The 18,695-nt window shown below is 62.0% G+C and overlaps 1 protein-coding gene across 1 annotated transcript; it reads right to left on the bottom strand.

Annotated features, from left to right (window-relative positions):
- Positions 1-500: 500 nt before the first annotated feature.
- Tle6 (TLE family member 6, subcortical maternal complex member) lies at positions 501-9,408 on the bottom strand. The gene is made up of 16 exons (XM_027952697.2): positions 9,366-9,408; positions 8,844-8,958; positions 8,203-8,288; positions 7,708-7,753; positions 6,746-6,787; positions 4,995-5,057; positions 4,624-4,912; positions 4,516-4,538; positions 4,041-4,259; positions 3,927-3,964; positions 3,254-3,512; positions 2,932-3,182; positions 1,764-1,905; positions 1,053-1,203; positions 780-856; positions 501-659 (listed from the first exon to the last, which is right to left on the bottom strand). The coding sequence occupies exons 2-16, from the start codon at positions 8,892-8,894 to the stop codon at positions 555-557; spliced, it is 1,842 nt and encodes a 613-aa protein (XP_027808498.2). The 5' UTR covers positions 8,895-8,958; positions 9,366-9,408; the 3' UTR covers positions 501-554.
- Positions 9,409-18,695: the final 9,287 nt, after the last annotated feature.

The following is an 18,695-nucleotide window of genomic DNA, read 5'->3' on the forward strand; positions in this document are numbered from 1 at the left end:
GTCACGGGCTGAGGGAGCAGACCCCAGACAGGCCCCTCCCAGCCCGGGGAGGGCCCCTGTGCACTAGTGCCACCAGGGCCAGCCGTCCCTGGGGCCTGGGCGGGCACTCAGGGTGGAGCCCAACAGCCACAACAGCCACACTCCCCAGGGAGACATGAGTATCCCCTGGGGCAGATGGCCCTGTTTGAGAGCCTCGTCTCCTGGGACATGTCCTGGGACCTGCCAGAGGAGCTGGAAACCGTCCTGGGGCTGGGAGGCCGGGCTGGCTCAGCGCAGGAGGGACCACAGTCCTGCCCCCACGGTGCCTGGACAGGGGCTGCACACATCCCCCAGGTCTCGGTGACGCTGTGGGCACGGGGTGGGAGCCCTCGCTCCCCGGGGACAGGACGTGAACGTCTTTCCAGCTGCTTTATTCTGTGCAGTGAGGACCTGAGTCTGCGAGCCCCAGGCCCGGCCCCACCACGCCACCTGCCGCCCACCACCACCACCACCACGGGGAACAGAAACAGGAACAGAAATGGGAACAGGAGCCCGCGCCGGGGACGGCGAGGCCCTCAGTAGGTGACGAGGTACACCGAGGCCTGGGTCCCAGACCCCACCACGACCAGCCGGTTGTCAGCAGACACGTCACAGCACAGGACAGAGGAGGGCTCGGGCACCTGGGGGGCGGCCAGCTGAGTGCTGGGCCCACTGCCCCAGGCCCTGCCTGGTAGGTCATCTGCGTCCCTCTTGGATCCCCCAGGTGCCCAGTGGACCCCCCCACCACACTCACCACGTACCTGGAACACCAGGGCCCCCGTGGGCATGCTGTGGACACTGACCAGGTTGTCCATCCCCACGCTCACCCACCACTGGCCTGGGAGGAAGCAGGGGTGTGGGGCTTGGGTCAAGGTGGGACAGCAACGGGGGAGGCAGGACCCGGGGGGGAGGGGGGAGGCGGGACCCGGGGGGGAGGGGGGAGGCGGGACCCGGGGAGGCTCTGCCAGAACGGCTGGCTGGGGGCCTGTGTCAGGGGAGGCTGGGGGCCGGCCTCCGCCTCGCTGGCTGCTCACCGTAGGGGGAGAACTTGAGTCCGAGGACGGCGCTGTCCTTGCCGCCCACCCTGCGCACCTGGTTGCGGTTGCAGTGCTGTAGCCAGTGCTGGCCGTTGGCCAGGCCCAGCAGCAGCCAGTCCTCCTGGGGTCTGAGGGACAGGCTCATGATCTGGGGGTGGCAGGAGGCAGCCCTGTCAGTCCAGCCTGGGCCCTCGGCTGGGCCGAGGTTGCGGGTGGGTCCCCAGACCCAGTGCCCTGCTCCAGGGCTCCGAGGCAGGACAGGCCCAGCATGGAGCACGAGTGCTGGGCATGTGCTGGGGATCGGGCCCAGCCTGGGCACTGAGAGGTGGGCACTCCGCAGAGCTGCGCCCCTGGCCCTTTTTGAGACTGAGTTGCCCAGGCTGGCCTTGAACTTGCTGTCCTCCTGCCTCAGCCTCCCGAGTGATTGTCCCCCACCTGGACAACACTCCTGACCACCTGAGTCCTGGCGTGGCACTTGGAATCACTTGGACAAGAACCCTCCCCGGGTGGGGGTGGGGGCAGGGGCGGGAGCTGAGTGGCAGGGCGCTTGCCCTGGGTTCGAGTCTCAGCACCACGTATAAGTGAGTAAAATAAAGGAGCTGGGTCCATCCACAACTAAACCACGGCACCCCCTCCCCCGCCGCCAGCGTCCACCACATTCTAAGCCAAGGACAGCTGCGCTGCCAGGAGCCACACAGAGCCGCATACCTGGGACTTGAACAGGAACACCGTGGGGTCCCGCAGTATCCTCAGGTCCCACCTGCACAGCTGGCCGTCCAGACCCCCCGTCCAGATGTCGTTGTCTTTGACCACGATGCTCTTGGCTCCGTTCAGCTGGCCCAAAACGTCCCTGGTGGGAAGGGTCGGGCTGGGGTCGGGGCCGGGGTCGGGGTCGGGGTCGGGGCCGGGGCCGGGGCCGGGACTCGGGCTCCTGTCCCAGGAAATGCTACCAGCCTTTCTCAGTCACTCATCTAATAGGCTCTGGGCACTGACGGGCAGTGCCACCCCCCGAGTGCCCCTTCACACTGCAGCTGAAGAAGGGACACAGGACACAGTGGTCCCTGCCCTGTCTGTGCACCCTGGTTCTGACGGGCTGCGGGCACCCCTCACGGAGCCGCCGTGAGTGCTGGCCCAGAGGCCGCAGGCAGGTGGGCCCGCCCTGTGGGCCGCTGTGAGAGGCTCCACAGAGGCCGCGCCCCAGGCTGGTGCAGCACCTGGTCCACCCAGGCTGGCACAAGCCACCACCACGCTGCTGAGGAAGCGTTTCTTGGAACGACCCCGGTGACACAGGACTGTCAGCTCACTGTTTGATTTCACCCTTTAGGACTATCTGCAGTCAGGGCCGGGCGCACACCTGGGATCCTAGCAACTCGGGAGGCTGAGGCAGGAGGATTACTATAGGAGGCCAGCCTCAGCAACTTGGTGAGACCCTAAGTAACTTAGAGAGATGATGTCTCAAAAAATAAGAATTTGGGGTGTGGCTCAGTGGTAGAGCTCCTCTGGGTTCAGTCCCCAGCACAAAAAAGGATCCTTTGAGTCTGGACTGTCACACCTGGTCCCAGTGGGAAAAGGGAAAAGCAGGGCCGTGGGGCTGCAGGCCAGCAGCCCGGCAGAGGCCGGCTCAGATCTGAGCTCAAGGAGGAAGAGACAGGGCTGGGACGGGGACGGGGACGGGACGGGGACGGGGACAGGGACAGGGACGGGGGCGGGGGCTGGGGCTGGGATGGGGGCGGGGGCTTGGCGGAGAGGGGGGGCTTGGCGGAGAGGGGGGGCTTGGCGGAGAGGGGGGGCTTGGCGGAGAGGGGGGGCTTGCTGGAGGCGTTCCGTGGGAGGCCAGGAGGCCGGGTGCAGGCCCCTTCCCACCCTGGGGCCACACCTGACCAAGTGCGGGGCCCGCAGGTCCCAGATCCTGACACAGCCATCCGTGAAGCCTGCGAAGACCAAGCTCTCATCCGCTCTGGCGGCCAGGGCCTGGCAGGCGGCCTCTCGACAGGGCAGCTCCCCCTTCACGCGCAGGGAGGGCGCGGCCAGGTCCCACACACAGACGCTGCCCAGGTTGCGGCCTCCGGTGAGCAGCGTCCTGCTGTTGGAGGACAGCAGGCAGGTGCACAGGTAGGCGTCCGGGGCCTGGGGACAGTCAGAGCCGTCAGCCCCTGCAGGCAGCCGTCCTGCACCCAGCGCACCCAGGCGGCCCTCACCTGCTTGTGCACGGGCAGGTGGCTGTCGGGGAACCTGTCCTCGGCCGCCTGGCCGACCAGGCTCCACACCTTGATGCCGCCCCTGCTGCAGGTGAACGCGTGCCTCGTGAAGCTGCTGACCGCCAGGGCCAGCACGGGCTCCCCGTGGCGCAGCAGGCGCATCCTCTGCAGCGTGTGTGGGAGCGCGAAGCGCCGGCACTGCCGGGACGGGGCGTCCGGCCGCCTCCAGGAGTCTCCAGAGTCCGCGGGGTCCCAGGATCTTGGGGGGAGCCGTGGGTGACCTGCCTGCCCGCGGCAGCTCCGCCCCAGGTGGCAACCGGGTCTCACTCCCCAGCTCTATGCCCCGACCCCCTGCCCACAGCCCTGCGAGCGCGTCCCACCGTCCCAACTGCCCACTGCTGCCCACAGCACCCGGCCTGACGTGGGGCTCCTGTTCGTCCTCAGGCCCCAAGTCGCGGGCCGCCCAGGACTGGGTCACCTACACCCAGGCCGAACAGCCCGCCCTGCCCAGGACTCCCCGGCCACACGGGGAACAGGCAGTGATGCCTGTGCAGACGCCGCGCACGTCCCCCCCCCCAGAGCAGAGAGCACAGCCCCGTGGCCCCCGGCCCCCTCCCGCTGGGGACCGCGGGAGGGACTAGCGCCCCACATGTTCCCGCAGCGCGGCACTTACATGAGCTTCAGAAGGGGATAGGCTCCCGCAGCAGGCTCCTGCGGGGGACGAGAGCTCACTGTCCCCTGCCCTCCCACAGCCTGGGTGGCCAGGGGCAGCCGGCCTGGTGCTCACCTGGGCCAGCCCGGCCAGCGCAGCCTCTTCCCCGCAGTCCTCCAGGGAGCTGAGAGGGGACCTGGCCCGGGCGGGAGCTAGCCAGAGAGAGGGCACGGCGCACCTGGCGCACCTGGATGGGCAGGCGCCCTGCACCCCAGCCAGCGCCTCCTGCCCGCTGCCCATGGGGTGAGTGCTGGCTGCCGTTTCCGTGTCAGGTGACTCTAGGCCCTTGCTGTCCTGCCCGTGGGACATGGGAGAGCTGAGCCGAGCCCCAGGGATGCCCAGGCCCCTCGCAGAGGCCCGTCCACGGCCGGGGTGGCCATCCCAGAGGTGCACGGCTGCAGACACCCAGTGGCTCCGACACCACCCTCTGGTCCCTCCGGGGTCCCTGGCAGGGTGGGAGAGGAGGTGGACTGACCCTGCAGGGCCCCGCGGCCTCGGCCTCGTCAGGACCAGAGCCAGGCCGCTGTCCCCACCACGTGCGTTTACTCACCAGGCCCCGAGCCTGCTCGGTCACTATGACAACGAAAGGGGAAGACGGAGAGATGGCTGCGGGCTCTGCTGGCCCTGGACACCGGCCAGCCGCCCCCAGGACACTCACCTCGGTGGCAGGGCTGAGCCGCCTTCTCCTGGACATCAGCAAAGATCTGCCAAAGCTGCGTAGTGAGGACGTCCTGCCAGAACGGGGGCTCCGGGTCCCAGCACGGTGGCATCTCGCCCTCGTCCCAGCTGGACTGGGGCGGCCGCAGCCAGTCCGACTGCCTTCTGGTGACCACGTCTTCGAAGTCTGACTCCTGTGGGCTCCCGCCCTCTGGGAGCTGGGGGGAGCTGGGGCTCAGGGCCTCCTGGTGGCCCCGGCCAGGGCGTTTCCCAGGGGAGAGTCGGCCCACCTGGGGCCACACGTATGGGGGTGTGAGACAGGGCCACCCCTGAGCCCAAGCTGTCCCTCCCTCCTGAGGACCCGAGACCCACCTCTGCGGGCTGGCCGTCCGGGGCGGGGCTGCTGGCCTCCACCACCTGGAGGAAGGCTTCCACCTGCGGGAGGGACGACAGGACCCTGCACCCGGCAGCCAGCACCCCCGTGGGACCGGAGCGTGACCCTCGAGAGGCAGGCTGGGGGCCCAGGAGCGGGGCCTGGAGTCAAGCAGGCTTTGGACATCTGTGACCCAGCTGTCCTCAAGGCCAGGCGGGGTCAGACCTGGGGGTGAGACCCCCAGGACAGAAGAGCCTGACGTCATCCCGAGCACATGGCCCCTTGTCCCCAACTCCAAGGTGACAGGCACCCCACAGCCATGCAGCGAGGCCGCGAGAGGCCCACGCCTGGGCCGTGTGCACAGTCCTGGGCCACTTTTCCGGGGCCCGAGTGCCCGAGAATGGTGTGGCCCACTCCCCGTGGACCTGGGGTGGCCTGTCCTGAAGGAAGGCCAGTGCCCAGGGGCTGGGCCACCTCTGGCCCCATGTGCAGGTCCCCCTGCCACTCGCATGTGGCCCACAGGAGAGCTGAGGTCAGGAGGCTGGGGCTATCCCCAGTCAGGAGAAAGGGACGGGCGGCGGGAGGCTGGGACCCTGCACCAGGCCCTCGCCTGGCAGCTGCCCCGGGCCGCGGAGATGGCTTCCCTGGCTGGGCCTCCGCAGAGCCCTGGGGAGCCCTCTGCAGCTCACCCGCTAGTTAACTGCCATTACAGGCACCTTAATGCGCCCGCAGGACGGGGGGCTGCCCGAGCCCAGCCCCCACTCCACAGGAGGCCAGGCAGCTGCTGCAGGGCCTCCCCCAGGCACCCACATCCTACTAAACCCCTCGACATCCATGTCCGGCCACCCCAGCTTCTGCCCTGGCGCCCTGGCCCCAGTCTGGCCTCCCGCAGCAGCCAGAGGGTGCCCGCCAGCAGGGCCGGCCTCCTTCCTCCCCCACAGCCCTCCTTGGCTCCCACCCCCCACTCCCACGTGCTGCGCCCACCTGCCAGGCTCCGGGGCTGCGCTCTGCCTGGAGCACCTTCCCAGGCAGCCTGCCTCCCCGTCACCCTGGAGCGCAGCCCAGGCCCGTCCTGCACCCCCAGCTGCTGCCCCCGCCCCTGCGCCCTGCCCGGCCTCCCCTGCCCGGCAGTGATGCCCCTCCTGGTGCCTGATCGGTATCTGGGAGCAGGGGATGGATGACGTCTGTTGAACGACCACTTTCTGCGGCTTCCTGTGCCCCCCACGTGCCCAGCCCTGGCCCACTGCCAGGCACATCTGGCACCAGCAGAGACCTGCCAGCACCCAGGAGGAAGGGGCCAGGTGGCCGGACAGGCCGATGGAGGCCCTGCACTGGCTGGCCAGGCACCCCGAGCTGGCGGGGTGGGGGGCAGGCGCCTCGGGCAGCCCCCAGACACACGGGAGACCCAACCTGGGGTCTGGCCTGCCCAGGTGGCCAGGGCTGCACGGGGACCCAGGAGCAGGCCACGAAGGACCGGCCAGCCCATGTCCTGGAAGCAGCTCAGGTGGGATGGGACCTGGGGGTCTCCAGATGTGGGAACCCCCTAGTCTCAAGGGGACTATGTGACCCAAGTCAGGCTGCACCTCCCCTGCCCCCAGCCCTCCACAGCTCCCACCGCCCCAGGGCCAAGCCCAGGCCCTCGCTGAGGTCCACAGGCCCTGTCCAGCCCACCCCAGCCCACCCTGCTCTGCTCCCACTCCTGCCGTTTCAAAGCGGGGCAGTGACACCCGAATTCCCGAGTCCCGCTCACCTGCCTGTGGTGTTCTTGAAGATCCTGCTGGACTTCAGTGAGCTGCAAAGAGCAGGAACCACACTGGGAGAGGGCGCATGGGAGCAGGCGAGACTTGGGTTTGAATGCTGTGTGACCCGGGCAACCTGCTCTACCTCTCTGGTTCTTACCCTTGAATGGCACACCATCTACCACAGTGATGGCTAATGGAGGGATTCTGGATTTCATTCCCAACGACCTGAAGATCACCTCCTCCCTACAGCCCAGGCCTGCTCCTTGGGCCCACCCTCTTCTCTCTGCCTGCTCAGCCAGGTGTGGGAGCCCCAGGGCCTTTGTAGGACACCCTTCCCTCTACACTCCAGAATGACAGTCTTTTGTGGGGTTGAATTCAGGGGGGCTCTACTATTGAGCTCCATCCCTGGCTCTTCTGGGACAGAGTTTGCTAAATTGCCCAAGCTGGTCTCGAACTTGCCATCCTCCTGCCTCAGCCTCCACAGCTGCTGGGTGGAGGGTGTGGCCCCTGCAGGAGCCCTTCCTGACCACCTGGCCTCAGAAGGACCCTCTGCAGATTCCCTGGGCAGCTGGACCGCCCCACGGTGTGTCACCTCCTCTATGGCCCCTTGTCCACGGGGGACAGCCACTGGTCCAGTGTGGCCACAGAGGCTAAGTCAAACTGAAAGGAAGATTCTGCTCCCAGATGCACCAGCTGCATTTAAGGGCTTAGTGGCTGGCGGGGGCTGGGGATGCAGAACATTCCGGAAGCTCTAGCAGCAGCACCCCTGAGCAGGGGAGGGCTCTGTGGTACTTTCTGCATCCTGACCCACCCACTGGGGCTGGAGCCCGACATTAACAGCCAGGTATCCCGCATGTCCAGCACGGCCCAAGTGAGCAAGGGCCCCCCCCCCAGTGTCCCCAAGCCAGGCAGCTGAGCTGGGTGTGGCCGGTCCAGGAGGAGGCAGGTGGGCCGGGGCAGCTCTGCTCACCAGGTGGAAGATGCTCTCCAGCTGTGTGCTCACTCGAAGCTGCAGCCTGGGGGGAGGGGCACTGCTGGACACACCCAGACCCCTCCTCAGCCCAACCCCAAGCTGCAGTGAGAGGCCCTGTCCACAGAACTCTGCTGCCCAGCCACGGCCCACCCTGCCTCCCGCGAGAGGTCCACGCAGTACTGCCCAAAACCCAGCAATTGGGCCGAGGGTCATAAATACAAGGCCAGCCTCAACTTAGTGAGACCCTATCTCAAAATACAAAAAGGGCTGGGGAGGTGGCTCAGGGGCAGAGCAGCCCTGGGCTCAATCCCTGGTATCAAAAAAAAAAAAAAAAAAAATCAGAAAAATGCACATTTCTAATAAAGGCCAGTGGTTACTAACGCCCCAGGCTGGCCCTGACGTTGAGGCCAAGGACTACCAGACCACTCAACAGGGCCACAGGGCAGGGGTTGGGGGGCAGACGGTGGACGACTCCCTCCGAGTGACCCTCACCTGGGGAGCTGGTCCTTGAGCTGGCCCAGGGTTTGGGCACCACTTAGGGTGGGCGGGCTCTCAGGGTCAGAAATTCCCGGGCCAGGCTGGAAAAATCCAAGGAGGGGTGAATAAAAGCAGCAGCCCCTCCCAGACACCCAAGGTCCCCCTCAGCCAGGGCTCCAGCCCCCTGAAGTCCCCTGGGCCGGGCCTAAAACCTAAGGCTCCTCATTTTGCAAGGACAGATTCCACCTCCACCCCCATACTGTGCCACGGGTAAGAGACCACGTTCCCGTGGTTTTTGTCACCGTGTAGCTGTGGTTCTATCTTGGTGTTCCCTGCCACCATGAACCTCTTACTGCGCCTAATTTACGAATCAGACTTTTCCCCTTCTGCAGTCCTAGGACTTGAACCCCACCGCACCCCCAGCCCAGCGGGCTCTGGAAGTGGCCGGCTGGGGGCTTTGCCAGCTCCCGATTCACCGCCTGTGATTGAAAGCTGGCTGCAGCCTCCAGGGCCGGCCGCCCCTCCACACCTGCCCTGGGTAGGGAGCGGGAGGTCATTGCCTGCAGCTGCGAAGCCTGGCCGGAGCCAGCCCCAGCACAGGGGATCCCAAAGGAAAAAGGACCAGAGCCTGGGCCCCTGCCACCAGCCCTTCTCACCGCAGCTCCTCCGAGGGAGCCCATGGGCTCGGGCTGGCCCGGAGAGGTCATCTTCAAGCTGTGGCTCCCAGGAATTTAGCCAGAGATTCTAGAAGTAGCAAGAAGAAGCCAGGTCCTGAGGGCAGAAGGCAGAGTCGGGACAGGTCAGAGCCACCCGAGCGAGGCCCCCAGCTCTCCCCCTGGCCTCCTGCCCCGCGCCTTCCAGTGCCTCCAGTTCCCCTGATTAAGGGTGACCTCCCCCCAGTGCGGGAGACAAGGCGGACTGTCAGGGATGGGGGAGCCCAGGGAGGTGGCCGAACCCAGCCAAGGCTTGGAAACAACTTTCTAAAGCGCAAGAGAAGGTCCCGGAAAGGGTTTTGAAGGCTGAGTAGGAGTCCGCCAGGTGCATCAGGCGGACTTCATCAGCTGGGGACAGGGACGTCCAGGCTCCCACCGCTTCAGCGGCAGTGGCGTCCCCCAGCGCCCCTCCAGCCCTCCCCGCGCGGGAACCCCAGCCTCCTCCGGAAGCGGCTGCCCACGCACCTCCCGGGGGTGCGGAGGGCAGCGGGCAGAGCGGAAGCTGCGGGGGTCAGCCAAGTTCAGGCCCAGGAAGCGCCGCCTCCCGCGCCGCGCCTTTTGACCCCGCGCCCCCGCCCCGCCCCTCCGCGGGGAGCAGCCGCAGCTGCACGTGGGCTCAGGCTCAGCCCGCGGCGCCCCGAGGCGCTGGCCAATCACGAGGCCGCTTGCCCACGTGGGCTGCGCGCTCCGTCGCCGATTGGCCGCTCCGCTCGGGCCGTGGACCGGGCTGTCACTCAGCGAACCGCCGGCTCGGCTTAACCCTCGCGGTCCCGCTGGCCAGAAGGGCGGCGAGTGGGGCGCTGCCGGCAGTGAGGGGTCCCGGAGCACCGGCTTTTAGGGGGGCGTAGGGTGTGAGGATCCGAGCGTGGCGCTTGGACAGGGGCTGGGTGACAACACTGCAGCGTGACTGGTCTGATATTCTTAGCTTTGTCCAAGAGTGACATCAGTTGGGGACCGGGAGGGTAGGATCTTTAGCATTTTACCCCAGTCTTTAGATCAAGCCAGTTAAGTTCTGTCAGTACTGAATAACGTGTGATAAATGGCCTTCACGTCCCCTTCCCAGAGAGAACCAAGCCTCCCCCAGCCCCAGCTCCTGTGAGCCAAGCTGCATTTTATCAGGAGATTCCCTGCTGCCCTCCCCATGCGCAAGGATCCAGTGCCCACGCACGCACGGCTGGAACAGCCCAGGGCCTGAGGCTGGTGCGCAAGAGCCAAGTTCAAGAGCAGAGTGGGTAGTGTGTGAACCTCCTGAGCAGGGGAGCTTGCTAGAGAAGTAGGGAGGCCAGGAGGGCACTGCGTGGGGCCAGAGAGAGGCCTGCCATGACTTCAGAGAGAAAGGAGGGAGGCTGGGTGTGTGTGTGTGTCTGTCTGTCTGTCTGTGGATGGGATCCTGTGGTGGGAGGATCCAAGAGTCCTATTGTGGCTCCAATTCCAAACATGAAGTGCTCTGTGCAGAGTTCTGGGGTGAGAGGCTGTGTCGGCAGCTCTGCTGTCTGTGCGTGGAGCTGGGGGCCCAGCCCCCCACCCCCAGGCTCTGGTGTAAGCACAGGATGACTTGCTTTGCCCGGCTTGGGAGGAGGAGGTGTGGCCACGGAAGGCTCCGCCCACTGTCCTACAACAGGCCCATTTTGTTTAGGGTCCAGCCTGCTGGTGGCTCCCTCTCTGCCTTGCTCTTCCCTGGGGTCCCTGGCTCTGGACATCCTGTCTTGGACACATCTGTTTATGTGTTGTTTCCTGTGGTGTCCACTAAGCAGTGGCTGGTTCAATTTAAGCGAATTAAAATTAAAATGTGCCAGGCTCGGCGGTGCATGCCTGTCATCTCAGTGACTCTGGAGGCTGAGGCATGAGGATGGCAAGTCGGAGGACAGTCTCAGTCTTAGTGAGGCCCTGTCTCAAAATCAAAAGTTACAAGGGCTGGGGTGCCGCTCAGGGCTAGAGCCTTGCTCAGCCCCTGGGCTGCATCCCCAGCACCTCCGTAGATAAATACGATGTAAGATCCCGGATCCCAGGTGCTCCAGCGGCAATCCAGTGCCCAACAGCCACTGTGTCAGGGGCTCTCCTGACAGCAAAGATCTAGAACATCAGGGCCGGGCTGGGCTCAGGGGCAGAGCGCTGGCCTAGCAAGTGTGAGGCACTGGGCTCGACCCTCAGCACCACATAAAGAAATAAAAGTGTTGTGTCCATCTACAACTAAAGAAATATTAAAAAAAAATCTAGAACATTCCATCACAAGGATCAAAGCACTGGACATGGATCCGGGGTTCTTAGTGGAGTTCCTGTGTCCTGTGGGAGACGGAAGCATTTTAAATGGCCACTCTGCTGTCCTATTTGAAACCCTGTCGGGGCTGGGATGACAGCAGGTACCTTCTTGTCTGTCCTCCGGCCACTCTGAGTGGCCTCACTTGGCCCTGGGGAGGAGATGAGAGAGGGGGAGGCAAGGGTGTCCCCTTGCTGGCCGCTCCGAGCTAAGGTTTGCTCAAGGTCCGTAGGACAGTTTGAAAGAGCCATTCACATTCTAAAAGCTTCAGAATTTTTGCTTAAAATAAATAAATAGACTCTGAGCTCAGGGTCACAGCGCGGGGCTAGCGCCAGTGAGGCCGCGTCCACCCCAGTGGCACCAACACGGAGGCCCAGCCCAGGGTGAGGACATCAGCACCAGGCCCGGCTGGGAAGAGATGCCCGGGTCTTCCCTGGGAGGCCTCAGACCCCACCTCCCTAGGGACAGGGTCCCCAGGCCAAGGGGTGGAGGGCTGTGGAGTGACCCCTTCAGAACCCTGGCGCAGCAGGGGCGTCACTCCTCTCCCCCGCCCCAGAGCAGGGCTTGGTGGGAAGAGTGGGGGTCCGGCACCTGCTGTCCTCTGTGCACAAGTGGCCACAGGGAGCAGGACAGAGGCCCTGCAGGGGTGCTGAGGGGAAGATGCTGCGTTGGTGTCCCGGCTGCCATACCAGCTGGGCGGGGGGGGGGCACCAGGAAGGCCCCCCGGGGTCCCTCCACAGGCTTCCGGGGGTTATCCAGCCTCCCCCAGGGTCTGGTGAGGGGCAGCAACTCAGTGAGACCCTGTCTCAAAAAATAAAAGATAAAAGGGCTGGGAGGTGGCTCAGTGGTGAAGCCCCTTCGGGTTCAACCTCAGGACCAGAAAGAGAGCGTGGTTACTCAGAGACCTGCTCTGCTGGCTAGCTGGCCAGGTCTGTGTGACACCCGGTGAGCAGTCCTGGAGGAAACACAGGAATTCCTGATTGAAAAGGACAGATGCCAGCTAAGTCTTAAGGAGCCACCCACGCCACCCACCCTGGCCTGGCCCCTCCCACCATGGCCTGGCCCCTCCCACCTGGCCTGGCCCTTCCCACCTCGCCTGGCCCCTCCCACCTCGCCTGGCCCCTCCCACCTCACCTGGCCCTTCCCATCTGGCCTGGCCCTGACCACCTCGCTTGGCCCTGACCACCTCCCTGGCCCTGACCACCGCCCCAAGGCCCCATCTCCAACACCACCAACACATCTCTGGGGACCAAGTTTCCAACATGTGAGCTTTGGGGGCACACTCAGCCACAGTCACTGAGGCCTGAATTCCAGCCATCTGTCACCATAACCCATACCGTGTAATACCAGACCCAGGTGCCCACCTGGGAGTGCCCACATAGTGGCATTGGATGGGCTCTCCCTGTGACCCAAGCGTGGAGAAGGCTGTGCTCCTTCTATAAGTGGGTTTTGGCTCTCAGACCTGGCTGTCCCTTCAGGAGAAACCCCAATGCACCAGCCAGCGATGCCTGCAAAACAAACTGGCCCAACCTTGGCAGCTTGACCCAGTCAACATTTATCATCTCACATAATTTCTGAGGTCAGGACTACGGAGACAGCTTTGCTCCAACCTTGTCCACCTGTGAGTCTCTCTTCTCCCCTTCCTCAAATTCCTTCCACCATCAGGCCTCAGTTTAAAAATCACTTCTTAACAGTGGGGTGCCGTGGCGCACGCCTATGATCCCAGCAGCTCAGGAGGCCAAGGCAGGAGGATCGCAAGTTCAAAGCCAGCCTCAGCAACTTAGCAAGAGCCTCTCTCTAAATTTAAATACATATATATGACTAAAACAGGGCTGGGGTGTGGCTCAGGGGTAGCACCCTGGGTCCAATTCCCAGCACCAAAAAATAAAAGGAAAATCTCTTCTCAGCGAGGACTCTCGTGCCTCGTCACTGTCTGCTGAATTCCTTTCTTTTTTTCTTCCATTTTTCTCCCTCCATGTATTTATTCGCTTATTTATTTTTCAGTGCTGGAGATGGGATGAGGGCCTGTGGGTGTGAGCCAAGGGCTCCATCACGGAGCTACCTCTCCAGCCCTTTTTATTTTGTATTTCGCCCAGGCGGACCTGGAACTCGCCATTCTCCTGCCTCAGCCTCCGGAGTAGCTGGAGTTGCAGGGTTAGCCACCACGCCTGGCTTCTCTTATTTTATTTATTGGTATTTGTGATTGAACCCAAGTTGCTTAATCACTAAGCCACATCCATAGCTGGTTTTACCTTTGATTTTGAGGCAGGGTCTCACTAAGTTGTTTAGACCTCCCTAAATTGCTGAGGCTGGCCTCCACCTTGCAATCCTCCTGCCTCAGACTCTTGAGTCACTGGGATTATGGGCATGTGCCACTGGCCAGGCAAACATTTTTTTGTAAATGTTTTTATTTCTCCCGTGTTCCTAATCATAGTGGACACCCCGTGGTGTTTTCTCGTGGACTGCTTTCCTGGTTGGCGCTGGCTGTCTGGAGGATTGGGGGATGCATGGCTGTCCACTCTGCACACGTGTTTGGTGCGTGCTTCTCTGCATGCCTCAACTGGGGGGTGAAGGTGGTTTTGCCTCCGAGGTCCCTGCATTCCCTCTGGACACTTGTCTGCATTGGGCTGGCCCACCAGTGCTGAGGTGGTCAGGGAAGGCGAGGACCCATCTGTGTCTGTGTTTGTCTTTGAGTTATGGAAAAGGGGGAGGGTCTTCTGATGGTCAGGCCAAGGCACCTGGTCACATGGCCAGGGGCTGGGTCGAGGCTGTCCAAGGCAAACGGGGTTGGCCAGCATCTAAATGAAGGGGGCTGGCTTTGCACCAGGAGCTCCCAGGCTTGGAAGGACCATATTAGGCCGCCCTGGCCTCCAGGTCATCGCCTCTGGAAGGCGGGAAATGGAGGGTCACCGCTGACCCCCACCCGCACTCTGAGCACAACCTGTGGTCTCTGGCTCCCTCTGCAGGCAGGACGCTTATTGCAGCTTCGCTGAATTAATTTACGCCAGATGAGGTCACCCATTTTAAGCCTTTGCTGCAGTGAATTTCAGGAAAGGAATTCAGCTGTATACCATCTCCAGAATCCAACTTTGGAACAATTATGTCATCCCCAAAGTGTTCTTTTTGTCCATCTCTCTCCTCCTCCATCTCTTTCTGTGCTGGGGCCCCTGGGGTTTGCTGACTGAGCGGGTGGACCTCTAGCGCAGGTCTGTGGCCGGCCTGAGAACAGGTGACCCCGATGCTGATGTTCTGGCACCACTGTTCAGTACTGCAGTCGGCTTGGGTTTTGGCTTCGTAAGGGTGGACGTTATGGATTCCCTGCAGAGGTATCAGGATTTGGCTCTTAGACCAGGGGAGGGCTCGCCACCCCTTCCTCTCTTTTTTTGTAAAGTTGCAGTTGGACACGATACCTTTATTTACTTACTCATTTTCATTGGTGCTGAGGATGGAACCCAGGGCCGCTGAGCCACAGCCCCTGCTCCTGCCCTTCCTTTCTTCATACAGTTGTCTGTGAATTTATTCAGATGAACGATGGTCATTTGTATTATCTGACTCAGCAAATATTGTTCTTTCCGAACTCTGCTGTCCACGTGGCAATTGAAGTGTGGCTAGGAGGACCAAAGAAATGGATGTTTAATTTAGTTAATTAAAATTTAAATTAAAAACAGACATTCAATTAGACTGACCCACCATCCTGGTTTTCTGGAAGGACGTTCAGGGCTAGAACCAGGACGGTGCTTGGTGACCAGGCATGAGCTGGTTACCATAAATGTTTAGGGACCTGTGTAGATATGTTGGGAACAATTTGAGCTCAGAAATTGAATTTTTTAAAGGCAAATGTTATGCAATCTACATACAGAGCAAGCATTTGAGTTGAAAATTAAGTGTCCAAACTGAGCAGGATGGAATGTGTGGTGCGCACGGGGTTTTGAAGACTTTGGACAAAGATACGTAAAACAGTTCATGGGGCCAGGCAGAGTGCATACACCTCAATCCCAGAGTCTAGGAGGCTGAGGCAGGAGGATTCTAAGTTCGAGGCCAGCCTGGGCAACTTAGCATAGGCCTTAAGCGACGCAGTGAGACCCTGTCTCAAGATGAATAAAAAGGGCTGGGGACTGGCTCAGCGGTAGAGCACCCCTGGGTTCCATCCCGAAGAAGAGGAAGGAGGAAGAAGTCGCCAGGGCTGGGAGTGCCGCTCGGTGACTGAGCACTTGCCAGCATGTGTGGGGACTTGGGTTTGACCCAGCTCTGTAAAGAAAAAAAAAAAAGTCGGTTCCATCCCTGATCTGCTGAAAGTCCTTCTAGGGCTCTTACTTGCTGGGAGTAAAAGGCCAAGGTCTGCAGAAGCTTCCGGAACCTCGCTGGCCCCTCAGGCCCTGGAGACCTTCCCAGGAGCTCCCTGGGATGTTCTGGCCTGAACCCCTCTTCACTAGCCGGCTGCAAAGTGAGCCTTGCTCCTGCCAGCGGCCCGGGCCTTTCCCTGCCTCCTGATCCTGCGTTCTCATGGACGCTCAGGTCCCCACAGGTCCCCACGGGTGCCCACGGTCTTCCACTCCCGGCCACAGCTGGCACGGAGCGTCCCCTACGGGCCCGGGGTGAAGGCGTGCTCCCGGGGCGCTGTTCGAGGTGGGGGGGTCCTTTAATAGGCGGGGCCGGGGGAGCCTCTGGTCACGGGGGCCCTGGAAGGGGCTTGAGGGGCCATTCTGTTCCTGGCACCGGATGCGAGCCCTTTGCTCTGCCCCGTCCCCACCGGAACGTGTCAACCACGAGCGAAGCATCCTAAGGTCCCCAGCAGGACTCACCTTCCGGCACAAGCCCCCAGGACTTCAGGAAGGGAGCGGGCGAGGCTGCAGCTCAACCTCCCGCGATCGCCTGGCACCGACTCACTCTCCAAACAGGGAGACTATTTGGGGGGTAGCCCCCGCCCCGGTTCCGGGGGGGGGTTGAACCCAAGGAGCCCTCCCACCGAGCCGCGCCTCCAGCCCTCCTGGCTTGAGACGGGGCCTCGCTCATGCCCAGGCTGACCTTGAACTTGCACCCTCCCGCCTGGGCCTGCTAGTACCTGGACCGCCAGGTGTCCTCCACCCCGCCCCCGCCCCCGCCCCGCCGGCTTGGCTGACTTTTTGGATATAATTTCAGACGCGGAAGTTGGAGGAATAGCTCCCGAGTGCACCCCGCACCTGGTTTCGGGGTGCTATCTTTTTGCCCTGTTAGCTTTATCCTCATTTCCTATAGATTATACATATCACCCCTCCTTGGCTCAAGTACATTGCATTCTGTGACCCTCTGCCCTGAAATGTGGGGGAGCAATAGCAAACCGGGATGTGTCGGAGTAAAGAGGGGCCCTCTTGTGGTGGTTTTCCTCTATCAAAATAATTATTTATATATTCTGGATACGCTTATCACTATCCTTCCCTATCCATGGGGGACTGGTTACAGGACCCCCCGAGAGAGTAAACTCCCCAGAAGCTCAAGTCCCTGATATAAAATGCACAGAACCTGAGCACATCCTCAGAGAGGCTGAAAATGATCTCCAGATGACTTACAGCAGGCAGCACAATGCTAATGCCTGTATTGAACATAGTGGTTACACTGTAATTGTTTAGGGAACAGTCTTACCTGTTCCATGCAGACTAGAAAAAATTCCTCTTTGTGTGTGCGTGAGTGCTGCTGCAGATGGAACCCAGGGCCTTGCACATGCTATGCACCACTGAGCTGCACCCCTACTCCGCAGACTGAACTCTTCAACATTCTCAGAGATTGGTTGAGTCCTTGCATTGGGAGGGCTGGCTGTACTTGTGTGCGTTTAAAAGTGTTTTCTTCTTTTGCTTTCTTTCCTTTACAGTGACTTTCCAAGAGTTAATTTAAAAAACGGTAATAGTGCAATTGATTGTGTATCCCACCTCACACTTCCAAGTTCCACACACCTAGCTTCTCGCCTCAGTCGCCCTTGGGTAGCCTGTGCACCAGGGAGCTCCTGCCTTGGATCTGAAAAAGGCTGGGGGGCGGGGCGGGGCCTTCCCTGGGTGCGCTGGGAGTCAGACAGCTGGCAGGACTGGAGGGAGCAGCAGGACAGACACTCAAAACGCCTCCGCTCTCCCTCCCGTCTCTTGGCCCAATAGCCCACGCCACCATATCAGGACATTTATTACATAATGGCATTTTCTAATATTGTTCCTCCCTAGTGAAACCTAAGAAGGGGTGCGAGGATTTATGTGATTAGTTTGTGCCGTATCCCTTCAACACAGGGAAGTTGGGGACATAGATGCTTCACTCCCTTCAACACAGGGAAGTTGGGGACATAGATGCTTCACGGATGCTTACTGGAAAAAAATGCAGTTTTGCTTATGGACACAGAACGGCTTTGGAAGGCTATCCAAGGTTGTCACCGGACAGTGCTTGTCGTGGGAGACATGGTCGGAGGGCAATAACTTCCACTTCGTGAGTCTTTGCTGAGTTAATCCCAGGAAACAATGAAATATTTGCAAATGTGAAAATGCGACCGAAGTCGCCATCTAGCGTCCGTGACGGAACCACGGCGCCTGCAGTGTAAGAACCGCCACGCGGAGAGTAACTTCTGGAGGACCCTAGGAGGAAACTTCCCCACAGTGGGCTGCCGTACCCGTTCACGGGCGTGCGCCAGCGCGGGGCGCGCTCATCGTAGCGCTTCCGGGCGCCGAGGGATGTAGTGCACCCCCAGCCTCGCCGCGGGACCTCTTCCCGGCCCATAGCCACGCCCCGGGGCGGACTCAGGGTTGACCACGCCCACCGCGCCGTTCGACTTGGGCCACGCCCCGTGAGGGGCGGGGCCAGCCACAGGTTTCCACTCTTCCCGGGGGGCGGGGAACAGCGTTTCTTTGATCGTCGATTGGAGGACGTGGCCCGTCCTTCAACCCAACTCCCGGACTCGACTTCTCTTCCGCTTCCTGCATAGCCGGAAGCGGCCTGTCGGTCCGTGGGCCCGCTGCTTTGGGGCGGCTGTCTCTGTCCCAGCGGTCCTCTCCCGAGGATGACCTCTCTTCTCCGCCGCTCTCGGCCTGGCGTGGCCTTGGCTGCTGGCACGCGCCCAGGGCGGGAAGGGCAAAGGGCGAAGTTCAAAGGGCAGGGGGCGGGCTCTCCTTGGAGCGCACTTCCGGGGCGGTGCCGAGGCGGGAGCGGGTGGGGCCTCGCGCGCCTGCGGAGCCCGAGGGCGCGTGTCCCGCGGGGCGTGGGTTTGCCTGGCGCCGAGGAGGGAGTTCCGCTTCCTCCGGGTCCGACGTGAGCCCCGCCTCGTGGAGTTTGCAGCCCGCACGTGGAGAGTGACGCCGTCGACCCAAGGGGCAGTTTCCCGGGGAGAGAAGTTCAGGGAGCGGGGCCGAGTGGCGTGCGGGAAGAGGAGGCCGGTCGGCCCCGCACCTGGCCAACCCCTGGTGACCTTCGGAGATGGCCTCAGCAGGAACGCCCTGAGCTGGCCCTCAGTGACCAGCGATTCTGCTCCATAGGTCAACCAACCAGGGCTTGAAAATATTTAAAAAATCGTTGTACTGAGCCGCGCGGTG

Source organism: Marmota flaviventris, chromosome 1 (genome assembly GCF_047511675.1).
Source record: "Marmota flaviventris isolate mMarFla1 chromosome 1, mMarFla1.hap1, whole genome shotgun sequence".
NCBI lineage: Eukaryota > Metazoa > Chordata > Mammalia > Rodentia > Sciuridae > Marmota > Marmota flaviventris.